The sequence below is a fragment of the Hippocampus comes genome, unplaced genomic scaffold (assembly GCF_001891065.2).
Source record: "Hippocampus comes isolate QL1 unplaced genomic scaffold, H_comes_QL1_v1.1 scaffold314, whole genome shotgun sequence".
NCBI lineage: Eukaryota > Metazoa > Chordata > Actinopteri > Syngnathiformes > Syngnathidae > Hippocampus > Hippocampus comes.
In genome coordinates, this window is record NW_017805152.1 from 629,141 (window position 1) to 649,627 (window position 20,487).

General features: G+C 44.4%; 1 protein-coding gene and 1 long non-coding RNA gene across 2 annotated transcripts; one reads left to right on the plus strand and one right to left on the minus strand.

The window, feature by feature from the left end:
* Positions 1–6: 6 nt before the first annotated feature.
* On the minus strand, positions 7–5,653 carry nptx1l (neuronal pentraxin 1 like). The gene is made up of 5 exons (XM_019868238.1): positions 4,824–5,653; positions 4,112–4,319; positions 1,497–1,741; positions 1,231–1,410; positions 7–758 (listed from the first exon to the last, which is right to left on the minus strand). The coding sequence occupies exons 1-5, from the start codon at positions 5,265–5,267 to the stop codon at positions 537–539; spliced, it is 1,299 nt and encodes a 432-aa protein (XP_019723797.1). The 5' UTR covers positions 5,268–5,653; the 3' UTR covers positions 7–536.
* LOC109514838 (uncharacterized) lies at positions 4,910–10,393 on the plus strand. The gene is made up of 3 exons (XR_002168066.1): positions 4,910–5,007; positions 6,307–6,448; positions 10,077–10,393. It is a non-coding gene; the product is annotated as an uncharacterized LOC109514838 (long non-coding RNA).
* Positions 10,394–20,487: the final 10,094 nt, after the last annotated feature.

Consider the following 20,487-nt stretch of genomic DNA (forward strand, 5'->3'; position numbering starts at 1 on the left):
GGGCACCCTTCACACAAAATCACATCAAGCAGTTGGCGGAGAGTGTGGGGGGGGGGGCGGCGTAAAGCAAGAAGGAAACCCAGTGGTCTGTTGAAAAACGCATTGCCCGCCTTGTCCATTTTCACAGTGAAAATCCCTTCCAGTCAAAACAAAAAGGAATCTCCCTCGAGGAAGTTGTTTTCGTTGAATTGCAGGACATCTTGCTTTGAAAGACGACATGACCTTGGACCGCCTTCAATCTTTCATTTGTGTTGAGCATCCACAGGTCTCTGAAGTGAAAACAATCAAAACGGAGCCACAGAGAAACCTGACGTGCTTTTTCGGTACCGCATCATGCTGGAAGTGCGCGTCATCCAAGAATTCTCCCAAAGAGAATATCTAGTTTAAAAAAAAAAAGGCCTGCCATCATTTTTTTTCTTTTAATTTCAGCATCTTAAGTGACTGAAATGTTTGCCTCAGGAGCCTTGAAATTCCTTTCGTGACACGGTGACCCCAGCGGCCTCGGCCAAAGCGTCGCTCTTCCCTCGTTCGCGCTTTTAATTGAGGTGGCGGCAAGCTTCAAATGTCCACTTGGAGGCGCCTCCGTAAATTTCGAGGCTCGTTTCCAGCCATGCGAAAACATTGCCCACTTGTGCTTTGCTGCTGCAGGTCGCCAAATTATAAATTTCTCCCACGGAGAGTTTCCGATCCCAGATGTGAAAGTTGGCCAGATCTCCAACGAACGCTTGGGTGGCGTCGAACCCGCCTCCGTATGTGTCCTGCACAAAACACAGATTGAATTAGCGTCCGGCGCGGTCTTGGTTAATGCCGAAGAACCGTGGGCCATGCCACACTGCGCGGCAAGACGACCCCTAACATGCCAGACTTCATTGTGGTCGTGAAGCGTCCCAGATGCTGGATGAACCATCGCCGCATATGTCACACCGCATTGGCCACGATGCGTCAAAACAACTCAAAATCAACTACGAGACACCAGATTTGTCTGCGACACATCCGTTGGCTCAAAATCGGGCCGTATTTGTGTCGTCCGACATCATTATGAGTCAGCAGAGATCGGCCCCAGTCCCGGATGAGCCCCCGAACAGAATGATAACTGCAGAATATGAACGGAAGGATTTCCTGGACCAACATTCCGACACTGATTCGTGTCCATTTTCTGCGCTGTCCACTGCTGTTGGAAAAAAAAACCCAACAATCTTGCTTGTACATGTGACAATTTGCTGACCTTACCTGCTCCTGACCGAGGATTAGCAAGCCTTGAGGTTTTATCGGGTGGTATGGCGCCAGGTTCTCGCCACTCCCCCTCTTGACGCCATCTTGGAAAGCTTCCCAGACGCCATCGCGAGTGGTCCACGTCACGCAGATATGATGCCATTTGCCATCGTTGATCAGGAAAGGCAGTTTTGCAACCTTGACGGCGGCGCAGACGTCATGTCAAGTCCGACCCAAGACAAATTAAACCATGTTGGTCTCAAGCAGGATGCAAACGGAATTACCTTATCATTAATCAGGATCTCCATTGGGTTGTTTCCCCATTCGATGAGCACCAGCTCGTTCGCCTGACCAGGCACCGCATAGGAAAAAGGTGTGCCCACTCCTGGGGACGCGTTGGACTTGAGCCACATGCAAACGGTGAGGGCGTACATCTCGGGCAAACTCTTCTTCACCTTGGCGTACATGTAGTTGGTTCTCAGCGGAAACGTGAGCTGGAATTTATCCAGCGGCCTGTTTTCCCGCTGACCTGTTTTGAGGAAAACAGAAATGTGTTTGCACGGCATCTATTTCGGATGACGCAGTCATCTCGCAGGATGCTGCCACGGGCGCTCCCCCAACCGTATTTCCATTTCGTTAGCCGAGCCACTGACATTTACAGCCAGTTTATGAGGGACAGATGCACAATGTCGTGATATCTGCCCCTCTTGTCGACCCGGTCTACGTGAGGCAGCCAAAATATTCGAAACAGCTCTGCAGTTCACCGGTGATTCGCATTGGGGACATGAATGCGCTGTCAGAGATCATCAGGATATTATTCATCCATCATCCGAACCGCTTATCAATTTTCACTTCATTGAAGAAAATCCAATGGTTCTTTGTTCCATTACCGGCAACATATGGCGACTGGCGGAACAATTCAATATTCTTCCATTTCGTGGCAGAAGTACGAAATTAAACCACGTCAAAAATGTCCGACACGAACTTAATTCTCAAGTGTGAAGATGGGCCTGTTTGGAAACAGAACAAATCAATTCATGTTATTTTATCTGAAATATAATAATAATAATAATAATAATTGGGGACATGAATGCGCTGTCAGAGATCATCAGGATATTATTCATCCATCATCCGAACCGCTTATCAATTTTCACTTCATTGAAGAAAATCCAATGGTTCTTTGTTCCATTACCGGCAACATATGGCGACTGGCGGAACAATTCAATATTCTTCCATTTCGTGGCAGAAGTACGAAATTAAACCGCGTCAAAAATGTCCGACACGAACTTAATTCTCAAGTCTGGGGACGGGACATGAATGCGCTGTCATAGACCATCAGGAAATTATCCATCCATCATCCGAACCGCTTATCCATTTTCAGTTAATTGAAGAAAATCCAATGGTTCTTTGTTCCATTACCGATGCCGGCAACATATGGCGACTGGCAGAACAATTCAATATTCTTCTATTTCGTGGCAAAAGTACGAAATTAAACCACGTCAAAAATGTCCGACACGAACTTAATTCTCAAGTGTGAAGATGGGCCTGTTTGGAAACAGAACAAATCAATTCATGTTATTTTATCTGAAATATAATAATAATAATAATAATACACTTCACTTATAAGCGCCTCTCAAAACACTCAAGGACACTTTACAATCAAAACAAGAATAATAAAACCAAAGAATTGCGGGTGAGCAGCGGCAGCCAGACGCGCCAGCGTTCACTCAACCCTGAAGTAAGGGAGCAAATACTTTTAATGGCACTGAATAGTGATTCATTCAATACCAGCCACTTCTGGACGAAGTCTGAAAAGACGTTAAAAAACGTCTTTGGGAGTGAATGAGTTAAAGTGTAGGTACAGTAGATTGAAATGTGTACGACGGTCGATGAAAAGTTGCCGTTATACTGTAACACGATGATGGACCAGGCCATCCATTGGCGTCGTGGTAAGCACGACCCGGCCCGTCCGGTGTGCTTCCTTCCATATTCCCCAAATCATGCTTCTTAGATTAACTGCAGGTTCCAATTGTTTGCGTGAACCTGAGTGTGATGGATGATTCTCCAAACGTGTCCCGCGTTTGATCGATGACGGGCCCGCGGCGCGCCCCGCCTCCCGTCCGCAGTCACTTGGGATCGGCAAACGTGATCGGCACCGACGGGATGTCGAAAACGGATCGAAAGATGGATCAGTCTTGAGCTCGATTGCATATCGTTGCAGCCAACAAAATGCATTTGGATATGAACACAAGTTGGTTTCGATTTGTGTTTGACTGTACTGAGGTTGGAATATGTATGTGTGTGTGTGTGTGTGTGTGTGGGGGGGGGGGGTCTAATTGTCGTTCCAGCGATGTGTATTTCACCATATTAGGAAGAAATTAACAAGCAGATGCCTCATTGCCTGCTCATCTGTGATCAGATTGTGGTTTTCGACATAATCAAGTGTCTACGGAACGGATCACTCCAAACACTCTTCGTACACACACGCCGGGGATTTACATTGGAATTATACATTACACAACAAATCCACGATCGTGATGCTCCAGATTTGCTTTAATCTCAATTCGATAGTCACATCCGAGCGGCGGCGACGTTTTTTTTTTGCAACCTCCCCTCTCGTGCCTCGCCTCTCACCGCCGCACGAACTCTTGCCAGGAGATCAGAGCTGTCCCAAACCCATGCACGCGTTTTTCGGTTTTAGGTTTCAAATGGAGGGATGAAATGCTTTAATCTGCTGCAAGAGCAGTAAAGCCTCCGAAAATATTTGCTCCCGCAAACGTGCCCAAATCGGGAATGATCTGATTTTACCACGGCGCTTGTTTTGTACATGAAGGACTCCTCGGTAATCTACCAGATGTCCAGCAAGCAACTTATCGTATGTAATTTTTGCGACACTTGCCTTTCTCCAGGTCGGTGATCCTCTGGTGCAGAGATGTGAGGGTGGACTCGACTCTCCCACGCTGCTCCGTCTCATTGCGCAATCCGGGCTTCCCTTCCTCGATGCTATTCACTCGGGACAACACCTGCTTCTCCAAGTCATCGATTTTACTTTGGAGCAGGTCTTTGAGGCCGTTGGCCTGCACGGAGTTGTTACTGCGACTGAATTGCTGCGAGAAAAGAAGGCGATGGGAAACACTTTGAAGTTTTCTGTCAGGAATCCGCTCACGAGCTGCAGCATTAGGAAGGCTTGCACAGTAGAGCAATGAGAATTCTTTTTTTTTTTCTTCAAATGATTGTGTTGTCCTGAAAGAAGAAAACATTTTTTTGACAAATTCGGTCAGGTATGTGTCAATTTATGAGCTCTCAAATGTCCTGCGAGGAAAAATATTTGACACATCTTCAATCCATCCATCCCTCCATTGTATGAACTTCGTGTCCAGATAGCACTTAGAGCCAGAATTATTTTATTTGTCAAGGCAGATCTAAATCGTCATATTGAATCACAGCTTTAACCCTTTCAGGCACCAATCATGATCATCTGTAACCTGATAACATTTAAAATGTCCACTGTGGTAATTGCCGTCCCCGAAAGGGTTAATATCTTGCGTCTCGACGCCAAATATGTTCTTCAATATCGTGTTCAAAATGCATTTTCAGGAGCACCGGCTTACCTCAAGGTTCTCCAATCTCTGCTTGAGCGACTGTAAAGTCTGCGAGAGTTGCGCCAGAGTGTCGGCGGGCCCCCTGGATACATCCCCCATGGTGTTTTTGGTGCCGGCCTCTTTCCTCCTGCCCCCGGGCCTCCCTTCCACCGCCTCGGCGCCGCTCTGACTCTCGCAGCGCGCCAACTTTGAGGTCAGTTCTCGTATGGTCTCTTTCTGGTTCATGATGGTCTCCTTCTGCTGTAGGACCGTCTCCCTCAGCTGCACCACGGTGCTCTTCAAGTCGTCGCCGGGGACGCTGTTCTGCAAAGTGGCCGCGCATATGTCCATATCCTTTGGGACCGAGGTGCAAATAAATTGCGTCTGTCCTCCAAAGTCTTGACACGAACTCTGCAAAAAGAGGCATGAAAATAGACAAAATCTCCAAAAGCTTACGTCCTCCGCCGCGTGCATGTTGGCTTGTGAGGTTTGTGATTTGTTTTAGTTTGGGGAAAGAAGAAGAAAAAAAAAAAAAAAAAAAGAAGAAGAAGCTGCAGTGACTTCGCGCGTGTGTAGTGTAATCCGTGTGTGGAGGAGGACCCGTTTTATACAGAGCGCATGCTTGTGCGCAGAGCAGCTTCACTGCATCACCACCGGAGGGGAGGGAATCTGAGTCCCTCATTAATAGGCACCAGAGGCAGCGTCACTTCCCAAAGAAAAACCCCTCCATTTTGCTCCCGGGCTTGCACGTTTCTGTCTTTCCACTACTTGCCCTTTACCGTTGCTTGTTATTGTCCTTTATCACTTCAACGCTCCTTGTTATTGTTTGCGCATGGCTGGAAGCCAACACATCCAAATGCTTTATGTATTTATTTATTATTTTATTTATTTTGCTTGCGCACAGTGAAACCTCTCTCTCTCTCTATCTCTCTCTCTCTCTATCTCTGTCTCTCTCTCTCTCTCTCTCTCTCTCTCTCTCTCGCACACATGCCACACAAAGGCACACATGCAGAACCCAAGTTGAGTTTCAGCACCAAGGACAGCAGCATCCGCAGAGCAGCGTTTTCGCTCAGCCCTCGACTTATTGCTTCTCACACTCACACACACACACACACACACATACACGCCTGCACTCACACACGCACACGCTTACAGTAGCATCCTCAATGCATCTCAATCTGTAGCCTTCCAGTTAAGTAACCCACAAGCACGCCCGCCACCCCAAAAGAAGAATATAGTGTTCTCTCCCTTTCTCATCGGTGATACAGTACATTCCAAGCCCCTGATTGTCAGCTGCATTCATAAATTCATGCGAGCGGCGAGTGCTCTGGGAGTACAGTGGGATGACAATACGTCAGCTTTTTTTAAACATTTTTAACTTAAAATGTCTTACCTTAACCAGAATCACACATTGCATTTTAGCCAAAGGTACAATCCTGGTGGGTTGAATGAATGTTGTGCAAACTGAAGTTAGTTGCCATGACTACATTGGCTTTTTTTTTTTCTTTCTTAGGAAGACAAAGAAGAGGCAACTTCTGGGAAGTAAAGAAGTCATGGAATCTAACTTTCGGTTTTCATAATAACAATTTACAAGGCACATTAAACCACCAGGATTGTACCTTTTGGCTACAATGTGACGTGGGCTTCTGTTGAAGGTAAGCCCCTTGTCGAAAAACTTGAACATCGTAATTAAGCTGACGTTTCGCGGTCTTCATTCTTGTTTGCTGCCATTGTGGGAAACGTGCTCCGCTCACATTCATTTCGGAACCTTGCTGTTTACTTTCCTTGTACTGCCTTCACTGAGCTCTGATTTTGTGACACTACCAGTAACTGAACTTCATTTTTGAACAACGTTCTGAATTTCCAAACAGTCTAAGTGAAGCAGGGCGCTGAAATTGTATTTCTGAATGCACCTAAAATGAGGGAACGGGAATTTTGGGGCGGGCGGGCTCTCCCGTTCATGGTCCTATTTTTTATAAAACGAATTTTCCCTCCAAAATACTAAGAAAACCTCCATCAGAGCAAAATAAGACTGCAGTCGATGGCATTCCGGTCACAAGTGCAAACCTGCAATGGAGTGAAGCAATAACCGAAAGTAGCAGGGGAACGCTGTCATTTTTAGGCTTGCTGTTGGCTGACGACCAGTTCAGGGTGTACCCCGCCTCTCGCCCAGCAACATCTGGGACAGGCTCCGGCACGCCCGTGACCCCGAGCGAGGAGAAGCGGTTCAGGAATTAACGAATAAATGATGGTGGCATTCATTATCCAGGAACGACACGTGGATGACTCCCCTTTGTCCATTCGGCACACATCATTCAGTTCGCGGCGAATCATAAAATCAGAACATTCAATTAGCAATGAAAATCTATTGGGTCCCTCAGATTAGAATGGACACATTAGTGAAGAGAAATAGGGAGGCATAAAAAAAGGACGATTAACAAATGGTTTTGAATGCCTTTGAGGGAGGAGCTTGGATGGAGTGGAATGTGTCATGGATGGCTTCCATCATCCGCACCTAAATGGGTCATACACTGTCGCTGTGGATGTACATAATGACTTCATTTCAATGCAGCAAAACCTAATGGGAGCATCAATTAAGATGGCAGTTGAAAGCTCAAAGGCACAGCCCTTTATAGGGCACATAACAGCCATCCATTTTCCGATGTCCTCATTAGGGACGCTAGTAACCAATTTATTCGACAACACTTCGCAATAGCCGGCGCTGCAAAAAAAAAGTTTTGGGGTTGAATTTACTCCATTTTGTTTTGTCAAGTGGTTGCACAAAAAATAAAATCGTTTGGATGCAGATACTTTTTTTTTTTTTAAGTCGATGTATAGTCTACTTAACCCATAAGAGCCCACGGTGACACCAGTGTAACAAACAGTTTGAACTCCCCAGTATCTTTTTTCAAAACTTTTTGTCTGATTTTAACCCATCAAAACCTTTTGGAAAAATGGGTCTGGGCTCTTATGGGTTAAAACTGTATCTGGAGAAGCATGCTGATAAACCAGCCCCACAAAATATTTTGTCTTGTCTGAATTGACTATCGAGAAAAGAGACTCAAACGAAACGGTTACAATGACTTTTGCAGCACAGAGCCATCTGTATTCAAGCTAGAAACAACAAGTTTTTTTCAAACAAGCCATCTGGTATATTTTGTGTCTTTCAACACAAGCTCTGGAGCATAAGGTGTATGCATGGTCCCGTAAAAGAAAAGTCAATTATTTGTTTAAAACTTCCATTTGTCTGAGAGCAGATGACCCAAATAAATGATGGCAACATTTTTTTAAATTTATAAAGCCAAATCCCTGACATGTCCAAAAGATGCCTCATTGTAAAGTCATTTTTTCGTACCTCCCACACTCTCGCAAGTGTTTGAGCCAGATGCTTTAAGTGGGCAGAACTTCGTTTGCTTGTACAGTGTTTGTTTTTTTCTTTCTTCTTTTTTCTTTTACATCTTTTCCATGAGCAAATCCATTAACAGCTGCTGAATACACAACATAATGTTGTTAGACTCAATGTGCATGAATTAATAATGGAGTTTGGAAGAAGTTATTTTTCCAAGTTCTCACTTTATACCGCAGGTGACAGCAAAACAATATTTCACAGAAGGCGATGCTAATCTGTTCCAAACAACCGCACGTAGCACAACTGCACTGCACGCGCCGCACCGATTCGTTCTGGAATATTGCTTTGCAGCCAGTTCAAGCGTCCACCTGTTGTCTCCATAAGGAGGCATTCAAACATGTATCGGGCAACAGTGGTAATCAATAGTTGTAATCTCCCATGTTGCCCGCGTTCTTTTTCATTGATCTGACTTCTGCTCCTGACGTGGGAATATGATCACAGGAGACAGAGCCGCGCATTGAGCTGGTGCGGTATTAAATCATGTTCATTGTGAAAAATAAACCCGATTACTTCAGGTGAGTAGAGCGCGGGCCGGTCAACCAGACATCATGAAGTTCTGCTAGAGGGCTACACGATCGCAAAAATCAATGGCTCGGTCTCAGGCTGTGCGCGAATCAGTGGCGATTCGAACCGGGACTCGAGTGGGCGTGGAAAAGCAAACATTGATGATTATATTTCAGACTCGGATCGGAACTGATCTCATCATTTTTATTTTTTGTGCATTGTCATTTGTCATGAGCCAACTTCTGCCGAGGGGAAACTGTTTCCCTAGCTAGCTAGCAATCTTAGCTAAAGGATGCAGCTTGTCTGTGGCAGCGTGGATTTATTATTTGTTATTTACAACACCAATAGATGCATAAACCGAGCTGTATTCTACCTTTGGTGAGAAAAAAAAAACGTGATTATACAGTGCCATGGTTTTATTCGGCGTGATTAAGTACACTGGAGTCGTTCATGTAACGTGTTCCTAAGGGGGTGCGGCCTAATGAGTTACTTTGGTGTTAGCATCTGCTCCATGCTCCTTGCGAGTGTCTTCATTTTGTGTCCAAGGGGTTTGATAGAATAAGCAGTAGGATATAAATAAAACACTGAACATGTTCATTGTGCAGTTTGGTGAACAATTTTGTTGGGAGATGCCTGATAGAATACGATATTTTGTCGTCCTTTCAAAGGGGTAATGGACAGACCAAAAATTTTTTCCTTGTAAATAGTTATTTGCATAGCCAATTTTTTTCAATTATGAAAATCCTTTTCAGTCTTTTGGGCGAGAACAGACTGTTCAGGAAAAAAATGGTCTTGAATTGCTGCGTGTATGTTTTTCCCCATTGGAACCATTCATGGTATTCATGATCAAATGGTTCATCTGAAGAGAATCTGGAAGAAGATGCCATTTTCACAATCCCACTGGCGTAAACTGCCATTTTTATGGTTTTTTTTTTTTTTTTTTTTTGTTCTTCTGCGCGAGCGTCGGAAATTGACGCAATGCATCATCTAACGTCGGGATTGTCCTCTCTCAGAACCCTTTCTACCTCTCTCATTAGGTGACTGTGTTCTCGTTCCAGAAGAAGAGCAAATACTGTTTACCAACAAGCGCGAGGAAAGCCGTTCTCATGGCCAAGGCTGTGAGGAATTCTAAATATATCCCAGTTGGAATCTTTGAGTCCTGGCTCATTCCTAATTGGATTGCTCACTTTTAATCTGATGCCAAATGCATGCAAACTGTCGGGCAAGGAAAACAGTCATGGAAAGCCAATGCAATATGATTCATTTGTCAGTACTTTGCCCTCTGTGGCGCGTGTTTGGTTGAATGCACTTGCCCTTTCTGCTTCTCTCTGTTTACACTGTCTATGTTGACTTTTTTCCCCCTTTGGCAGTTTTCAACCTTTCGAGGAAACGCTGGAAACTTGGTACAAGGCAGAGACCTCTGCATGTTGAAGACTCGACGCACGAGCGTGAGATTTTAATCACGCAAGCACCCAGTTTTATGCATCAATGAAAAGAAGGCTTACACGTGCACATTCCTGATGTGATATACTCAGCAAGTTACTGTCGCACGTTTATGCAGTGAGCCTCTCGTGACTGCGGCACATTGATTTCGACTCGTCTTTTTTATTAAATGAACGCAAATCAATTGAAAACAGTTCCCAGGCGTCTCGTCAAAATACCGAAATAGAGTCGAGACATTTATCCAGCACGTCTGACACATGTCATCCGTCAGCTGTTATCCAAACTTCCATGTTGCTTGGCAAATAAATGGTAAGTCCGACTTTCGTTTGAATGACTGTTTGGGGACTAGCCCCCCCGGTCTAGTTAAAGTGGTATAACCCAAGAGACAAGGTGCGGCTTGCCATCGTGACTGTCAGTTGCTATTCGTGCTGTTAAAGCATCAGTCAAACGCCATCATGACTCGTGACATTAATAAACTAAACAATGACAACCAGTGGGTTTGCATGAAGTGAAATTTAGCTAGCTAGCTAGCTAGCTCGAACGACAGATAAGACTCTTAAAAAAATGGTGTGTTGAATTTACTCAATTTTATTTCATCCAATGGTTGCACGGAAATGAAATCAGATATCAAACTGTCACAGTATTTTGATTTTATGTGCACTAAGCTTTTTACACCGGAAATTCACAATAGAGGGGAAAAAACCTGTCATGTGGCTTAATGTTAGAAAACTACGATCATTCGCCACCAAAATTCACGTGGCCATCTCTACCTACGCCCACATCGATGTCTGAAATGATCAAAACGATCGCGCTAATATTTGGGGCTTTACGGACATTGCCGTCTTCTTCTCCACAGGTGCGCACTCAAATCCAACGCATTTTTGTAAAATGACTGGACGAGAAGAAACCGGATAATCGCTTAAAAATGACGACCACTGGCTGACACTCGCACGCCGACCGACGATCCCGAACTTGTGGAACCACGCTCAACCTGGTCTTCTTATCGGGAAACGGTGAGCGATTTAAGGAAGTATCGTTGTCCACGGCGAGTCCACTGTCTGTGTGAAAATGATCCAACTGTGCAACAAGGAAGCGTTTGTGTTGCATGTTTGCGCCATGGTTTCCATTGTCTCGCCAATCCGTTGAAGCATGCGGTGTGCTGTCAGAGAAGCTGTGGAAGCATGAACGGCTGTCAAGAGTTTCAGTCTAATGAAGGGATCTGCTCTTGCTTAGCAACACAAAGGAAAAGTGAGTGACTCGCTCAAGGTCTCTGTCTGACACCTCTGCAGGAGAGACTCCGAGTTGAGGCAATCACGCCGACTTGGGCCCGGCACGAGAGAAAAGTAGACAGGGAAAAAAAGAAAAAAGTTGCCCTTGCCAAACTTATGAAAATTCCAAACACTCCCACGCACTGAGCAAATGACAGATTCCAGCACGTGATTCTCAATTAAAACTCAAAGAAGTCTTTCTGTGTTCGGGTTCAGGGGAACACTGCATAGGAGCATTTCATGCACTCGCGTTTGACAAATACATGACATTGAACCAAGACTAATGGCTAATGCAACCGCCACAAAACTTCTGGAAGGAGGTGGCATTAACGTGTGCGTAAGCACGTCAAGCCGTGAATTAAAGTACAGTGTTTGGGTCGAAAGGCATCGCAGTGATGATGAAGATGTATTATGCAAGCGTCGATATGCCTTCCAGCTCTTTCCGTGTGTCCGTCATTCACGCGTGGTCGTCAAAAGAGATCAAAGAGAGTGACTCACGAGAAAGGAAGCATGTCCTCAAACGGAATTTAAAAGCGAAAACTTTGAGGGGCATGTCAGCACATAGCAAGGGGAGCACGTGGAAACCTCAAACAATTTATTTCCAAGATGAAAAGTAAATATTTGTCAGTCATCTCACCAGACCGCCAATTAAATGGTATATGCGCTCTACAATTTGTGTCCCCGGGGGAGACAAAAACCTGTGGCACACACGGCCGCGCCAAAACAACAACAGCTGAGAGTCACCTCAAGCTTTCATGGAAAAAAAGTGATACTGAACTATTTTGCGCCAAAGAACCGTTCTTGCCCAATCTTGTCTCGTTAATGCAATGAGAGTTCCCCGCAGACCACCACACGGCTCCGCTCAGCTGTTCTCTCAGGCGAGGAACCAGAGAGACCCCACACACACACACTCACAGAGCAACATCAATAATATAACGGAATCACGCCCCCAGCCACCTCCACCACCATCTAAAAATAGACCTCCTTTTCTGTTCAATATTTCATTTGCACTTTCAATCCCTCTATCACTTTAGATGTTCTTTAAGTTGCATGTTGAGTTTAAAACGGTGACTCGCAAACAACTTTGCCCCACGCCCACATGCGTCCTATCAAGTATTCTGATTTTATAAATCCAACACGTCATTGTCAGTGCGGCTTGAGTGTGGCGCAAGGGTGCAACGGGTCAACTGCATTCTGGCGGAACGGAGAACTGCGCCCTTTCTCGAATTCTAATCACATTGTGCGCTGTTCAGAAAAATAGAGGCAATGTGGAGGTTGCAACCAAAAGTAAGCAGAGCTGCATTGTGTTGGTAATCGTAGGGCACACATAGACATGCAACCATTTGCGCTCACAATCACACCAAGGGACAATTTGGAGTGCCCAATCAACCCGCCATGCATGTTTTCGGAATGTGGGATGAAACCGGAGTACCCGGAGAAAACCCACGCGGGCACGGGGAGAACATGCAAACTCCACACAAGAAAGGCCGCAGCCCGGAATCGAACCCCGCCGCACCTCTGCGCCGTGAAGCCGACGAGCTTACCAGTCGACCACCGTTCCACCCTGCCTCCATGTCAGTGAACATCATTTGGAGTGATTTCTTTCGTCCTATTTGATACATAGCACGCTGCTGATAAATTCACTTGGAGGCTTTCTTCGTTTGTTGTTGTCCCCCCCACCCCCAATTAACACAAACTCCGATTTGTCACGAGCAATGCACACTCGAGCGTAGCAGAAATGCTGACTCTGAGCTCATTTGTTCACAGCATGATCAGCCGTGTGTCTCACCACCTCTGAGCAAATGTGATTTTCGCGGTGGTCCAGTGCACCTCATACAGTATGCGCCTTTCCCTTGGTAGCTTTTAGTTCGAGTTCTTTAGCTGATATTGCGCAAAATGCTCTCATGTCTCCTGACCTTCCCGGCTGACTGGAAGGAAGAGAGAACATTCGACTAAGGGCTACCTTACTGTTTATTATATAACGTGTGCTTATGAGGCTGCTGGTAACTTATTTCTGCTTATCCCTGAAAGTTTCAGACTACTCAGATTTTTTTTTTTCTGTTTGATGAATGAATAATTCAGTGATTAGTAAATGTATTTATCTGTATTGACTATCTTAGAAATTTGTGTCTAAATGTTTGTTTATATCGCTGCATGAAACCGGTGGTTAAAAGTACCGTATTTTCCACACTATAAGGCGCACCTAAAAGCATTCCATTTTCTCAAAAGCCGACAGCGCGCCTTATAATCCGACGCACTTTATATATGGATCAATATTCAGATTTCATGGACGTCGTATTTTAAATGTTCTGTAAAGCAGCTGCAGCGGTTGTGACAGCTCTATACAAATAAAGCTGCATTGTATTGTGTTCCCTTTAGCGTAGCTGCCTCTAGTGGACGCATCATGAAACCCAGCCATGATTGTAGCTTCTATTCTATGCGCCTTATAATCCGGTGCACAGTATATTTGAAAGCAATTTGAGAATAGGCCATTCATTGAAGGTCATGTTTTCAGAAATAATGAAAAATAACCATGTCTGTCCCGTTTTATTTTTTGATTTTTGACCGGGGCATTTTCAAACTTCTCAGCAGTGTCTAATATGGCATTAAACTCATCACGTATATCATGCCATTCCTTAGATATTTAAAAAAAAAAAAAACAGCTGCAAACATCTCCGAGCAGCCTGACAATTACATCCGAGCGATCTGTGATATCGCCTGTGAGATTGCAGAAGGCGTCCAATATATCAGAGCAAATGAGCCTTCGGACCGAGAAAAGTTAAAGCTCACATGTCCTGAATGAGCTGCACGTTCTGCTCTTTTATTGAGTGTGTCTGTTCACAGCAGTGTCCCGGTAGCGTTCAATAATAAGCTATGCAGTGAAGGTACACGGCAGCTGCAGTCTGTTTTTTTGTCCTTGGCAGATTTTGTGGCGTACCAGGTGTGAAGTTAGTCTTGAATTGACATGAAATAATTCTTGGGAGACTTCATTTAGGACAGCGTGTCCTGTTGTTCGAGGCGTTGGCTTTGGTGTTTCATGTCCATGCAGTTGGATCAGAAGAATCGCTGAAGGGCGATGACAGTTTGCCGAGTTCAAAACGCCAACAAGCTGCCTTCTGCTAATTGTCACTACACTCAAAAGGCAACTTTGGTGTCGCACATCCGCCGCCACCGAGAATTCTATAAGCAAGTGGAAAGCTTGCGGTTAAAAAAAAAAAAATAGCCAAAAAGTCCTGTTTTTAATCACGCTAAGCCGTGGCAATGGCAGTAACCCCGCTGCTGCAGATGGCTAAATGGCCTCACTGATGGGGGGGATCGGTGGTGGTGGGGGGGGGGGGGACTACAGTGCTTTGTGACGACAGCAGGCGAAGATTTGTGCACTGCAGCCCAATGATCCCATTACAGGAGCCCAAGTCTCCATGTTTTTGCTTCAACTGTGCATTGTAACTCACTGACGAACGCGCGTGGCATTTCCTTCGATGTTCCCGGCTTGTGGGAAGAAAAGACACCTGAGTGCGACGCAAGTTCAGTTATGCGCAGTTCTCACAGTTCAGTGACTCGAGAGATCGCTCTGTTTGGTCTGCTTCGCAAATAATGAATGCAGCTTACCAAAACCAATTACGAGAATACTTTCAGACAACTGCGAGCACTTACTCACTCACAAAAACCTTTGAAATAGATGACGTGTTCCCGCACATGGTCTCCACTTAATTGATGGTTTTATTTGGGCTGATTCACCAGCAGCACGGACTCTTTAAAACAATGCCACGTTTGTAATCAATTCCCCAGGATTCCTGACGAGTTCATGTCTGTCTCATTTGATGAGAGAAAATGTACATTTTTTTTTAATGTCGTTTTTGCTCCGGCCTTTATTGTGTTAAATTTGGGAAGGAGAGGAAGTTCTTATGGAAAGTAAGTTGAAAATATGAAGACAATATATTTTTGACACCATAACATCTTATCAGACTGAATGGTGAATGTTTTGGAAATTGTGTCATATCCCTGAAAAAAAAACAGAACGATATTTACCAAAACGTTTTTTTTTTTTTTTTACATATTCTACTTGACAGCTTGCAGCCCTTGGCCATCGGGCTGCATTCTTCCATTCTTTACTGTTAGGAAATTGAATAAATGCGCCCTTGGCTTTTGAACATTTGAGTCCAGATTCTTGATAAGGACATTGAGAGGGAAACACAGACTAATGGTTTGAGCGCAGAAAATTCTCGACGATTTGTACTCAGTCAAAAGCTAAAAACGGGACTGTCTAAGTAGACTTTACCGTGCAATGCCATACTCACCGGATGTACATCTTCACAAACGCCCCGCGGGCGCTTTGCATGCACATCACACCGGGACTCTATATTTACTCTTTAAAAGCCCCGTTCCTTTCCGTATTCAGGAGGCTTTTGGAATAGCTGACGAGCACGAAGCAGGGCATCTTTAACAGAGTGGTGACTTTGTTTTAAAAGCAATGTACCCAAAGGAGTTTGACGTCCAAACTTTTTGATCTTACAGGCATGCACTATACCGGTACACACAGTAGGATTATGTAATCCCGGCTGTGAGATTGATGTTCAATCTGTATCCTCTCGTCCGGTGCGAATAAGAGCGTATGGACAGTTTTTTGCTGTGCTGGAGCAACACAGTTCAGTACAGTATATGGCTTTGAGCAAGCATGGCTATACTATCCGGTCTGACAGTGGATTTGAAAGTTGTGCTGTGGCCGTATACCACTCAGCAAACCCCTGATTTTGTTGCATTTCAGAAGCTAATCAGGTTAAGCCAAACTCATTGCTAGGCCCAGCCCCATATGAATAGGGATGGTTGGAGTCAGGAAAGTCATCCATCCATCAACACAAGACGCCTCAGTCTCATCCAAAAAAAAATAATAAGAACAGCAAAAAACTGGGAAGAATGCAATTCATTTACGAGTTATCATGCTGCTGCGATTTCACACTTTTCACACAAAGGGAGGAGTGGAAGTTACCATTGTCAGTTGCTCTGAGGAGAAAATTGAGATTTCGAACCTTTTTCCTGCAAATCCAGCTCTCAGTATCACATGCTCTGGTTTTTTCATTATGTACTGAAAGAATCTTACGATTTGCTTTCTATAAGGCTAGCCAGCTACAGTATTGAATTTGAGCATTTTGACATAGCGTGGGGAGATGTCTCTGAGGCTCAGCCACCTGCCGACAACGGAGAAACACCTCAGAACTCAGCATCTGTCAATTCAAACTCAATGTGGCTCACGGGCGCCAGCTCCCCTCTGCTTCTTCGAAGCCTTTGTGCATCGATCAAGGCAGGCTGCCTGGCGGGGATTCAAATTGCAATCCGGAATTTCTGCAAAGTCAAACTGACCAGTCGCTCAGCTTACTGAAGGTTCAATATCGTCAAAGGGAAGAAGCTGGCAGGGGAACCCCACTGCTGTGTGTAAATGCAGTCAAGGAAACGTGTCGGCACGTGTGAGCAACTTAAATGTGTCATGTGGTCTCGGAAGGGCGCAGCAAAATTCTCTCAGGCGACAAAGATGGAAAAAGTGCGTTCGGATTATTGTTCTCTCATTTACTGACGCAATGTTTGGTCAAAGATGCAAATGTTATGGGTTGGAAATATAAAACGGCTCGTCATTAGGTTCTCAGCACTTTATTAAATCTACGGTCTAAAATGTCAAAGTAAATGTTTAATCAATGAAATGTACTGTTGTTATAAAGTGGCACCCAACAACTTTTTGTCGATATAAACTCAACCAAGTTGAGTGGTGGGCGGAAGTAGAGTAGATTTGTAGTAGCGTATCAATCATCGCTTATAGCTAGCTTGCTAAATAGCGAGCTAGCTAACTGGATAGATGGATCGTGAATGTCTACTCTGAAAAAAAGGCTGTGTTGAATTTCCTCAATTTTATTTCGTCAAGTGGTTGCATGAAATAAAATCCATATACATTTTTTAAGTCCATGTATAGTCTACTTTACAAAATTTCCATCCATTTTTTTTACTAAAATGAGTGAAAGTTGACCAGGTTGCTTATAGTCTACTTTACAAATTTTCCATCCATTTTTTACTAAAATGAGTGAAAGTTGACCAGGTTGCCAAAAAAGCCGAGTCAGCGGGTGACAGTCAACACTCATGAAACAAAACGTGCAAAATGATGTTTTCTCGATACATGGACTTTTGATTTTTTGGGGGCAAAATATCATTTGTGGCCAACTGAGATTCATACTGGAGTACCCCTGCTGCAGAGTATTCTTGGAACTCATTGATTTTTGCGGGGAAGAGAGGATAAAAAGTGAAGAATCTGATGCCAGTGATACACAAAGAGGCGTGTTGGACCAGCAGAGGAAAATAAACATGAGTCACTGGTGTGATTTGCTGGAAGGTTCCACCTAACGGCTGGTCTGCTACACACTTTGTGTTCCTATACTGCCAATGCTCACGGCCACATCGAGATTTTCACAAAGCAAGAATTCTGACATTTAGGCTTGTGCCATTTGAAACACGTGGCATTTTCTTATCTATTCAAGCTTGATTTAAAAATAGAACATGTGTCATTATTGCCCTGTGTGTGCTTGATTGATTTCATTTCCTTCAATGACTGAAGTGAGTTGGACTAATAACCCGTATTGACGACCAGTGTTCATTCTGGTTGTTCCCCCGTACAGAAAAGCGTCGATATGTCCTACGTATAGTGCAAGTACAAACGCCCGATACGCTCAATACCTCAATTTCGAGGAAGAGAGGCATTGAATTACTATTCAGCTCCTCTCGCTTCTTCAAGTTGCCCTTGAGATGGATCTTTAACGTTGTGAAGTTTAACCGAAAGAGCGCATTGTTGCATGCGTGAAAAACCGACAGGTTTTTTTTTTTGGGGTGTATGCAGAAAAGAGGGTGCGCGCCGACTGTCGGGATGGTTGAAGAGGGTGCATGTCTCCAAAAGTCTGAGCAAAGCTGAGGCACTTTAATGGCTGCAAAACCAAAACGGGAAGCAAAAGAGACACTTGTCAGCTCTTGCTGAGTCCGACCAAGCATTTCTTGACCCTCCCTCAACCTAACAATCTGTTTGCATTCTTTGTCCCACTACGCTAACCCTAAAAAAAAATATCAGAAAGAATGCTTCATAGGTTTATTTATACAATCTTGAAATATTTTGGATCCATTGATTCTCATTGTCCCTGACACCCGTTTGTGTCATCGTGCGTGCATTTGCCGTCTTTGTAATGGGAAAAAGTCATCGATGGCCATGTTTCATTTTGTAAACCTAATAGGTGTGACCTTTTATCTTTCGTTGGTAATTTAAAGGTTATTTTCTGACACTCACTTTGGAGAGTGTGTCTGTGACATTTGTGTGGTGTAACATCTCGGCTCATTGCAAAATGTCCTTGAAAAAAATGCATCTGGCGTCTTTCTCATTAGTCCTGGAAAGGCAGAAAGTCATTTGAGTGGCCTCAGTGGTTCTCATTCGGGATTTTGTCGTTGCGACCAATAACCGAGCGGACCACTTTTCTGCACGCTCCGAACGGGACCGCTTTTCCTCTTCCTCCTTTTCTTCTGTCTTCAACGCAGATGAACACCACGACGGCAACGGTTCCGCTGGCCGTCGCCATGACAACCACCTGAGGTGGATTCACACCGATGATGCCGCAGCGCAGCACGCCGAGCCCAAATATCCGTCCGTCAGGGCAAAGAGTCAATGTATTGCACAGTGTGAAGAGTCAGGTCATTATTGATCGAGTCATTCTTTGATTCCTTCGAGGCTTTCATCTTGTAAGACTGCATATGCCACATCCAGAGTGGAGCAGGCCCAGGACTCTTAATGGCCTTGCTGCACCTTTTTAATCTGACCCTTTTCCACAGGGTATGAGTCAAGAGCCCACAGCTCTCCAGGTTGTGGCCTTTTAATAATCCCCTGCGGAGTCTTCGTTGCATCTATTCAAGTTCTATTTTAATTACTTTTCAACTATTACGCTTGGTTTCCTTTTTTTTTTTTCCGAATGCCTCCTTTATAGGAAGGAGTATTACTCGTTACTAATCGGTGCTGTTTTGAGGCAGCTTCATCAACTTCTTTTATTTATTTATTTTTGGTTTTGTCTTCATTTTTTTGAAATGGTATTAATAATTCGGGGGATTCATTCAACATATGCAAAACACGAATGCAAATGTAGTTTACCGCTTTAGGTGACACAATTTGCCCCCCAAAATAATAAATGGCGCGGAGAGAGACAGAATATCGGGTAAGTGATGGAAGAAAGTGCATTTCACAAGAATGTCCAACAGAAAAGTCAGCATCAGGATAAAATAACATCAGGTGTCGCCAAGTTATTTTCAAATCTTAATTCTGCAGAAACCATTTGGGCCGAATGCCCAGGGAACGTTATTAGTGCTGTAACTTGTGTTTTCAAAAGGCTTGTGTACAAATCAGGCCCGATTAAAGGGGCCTTCTTTTTTTTTTTAACCTGCGGTGCTTTCTTTTGAGATCAAATAACTCATGATGTAGCGCCTCCAAGTTTTGCTGAGCTCTGATGAAGGCGTAACGGTGCCTGTTTCAAACTTTGTACGCTGCTCTCTCACCACAATTAAAGTGCGCCTTTACATGACGGAATGCTCGTCTGCCCAGGTCATGTCCACATGCGTGACAACGGTCCTCGAAAATCCAAGATTGAAAAACAACAGTGGGTAAGACGTGCTTTTAAGATTAGGAGCGATGGGAATGAGAGTAATTTACGCCACGATAATCTTTTGCTAATTGTTCATGATTAGCCTCTGTGAGCAAATCTGCACGATGCGTTCCAAATGATCTGGTTTGACTGACTGCGTTGAATCACGCTGACCGTTTTCAGCACACAAGTAATTCAGGTTCGAGAGAAGAAACGTCAACACAACCTTCACCAAAAGCCAACACAAACCACACACGCCTCGAACTGCTTGCAACACCCATTTCCAGAGCTGACTTCATGAATCTACTTATTTGACATCATTCTTTCCGTGGCTCACCAACATATTTGTAGCGCTTCGCGGAACATGCAGGTCTTGTACTGAGCGAAGGTAGCACAGCCTTGGAGGCACCACACATCAATAC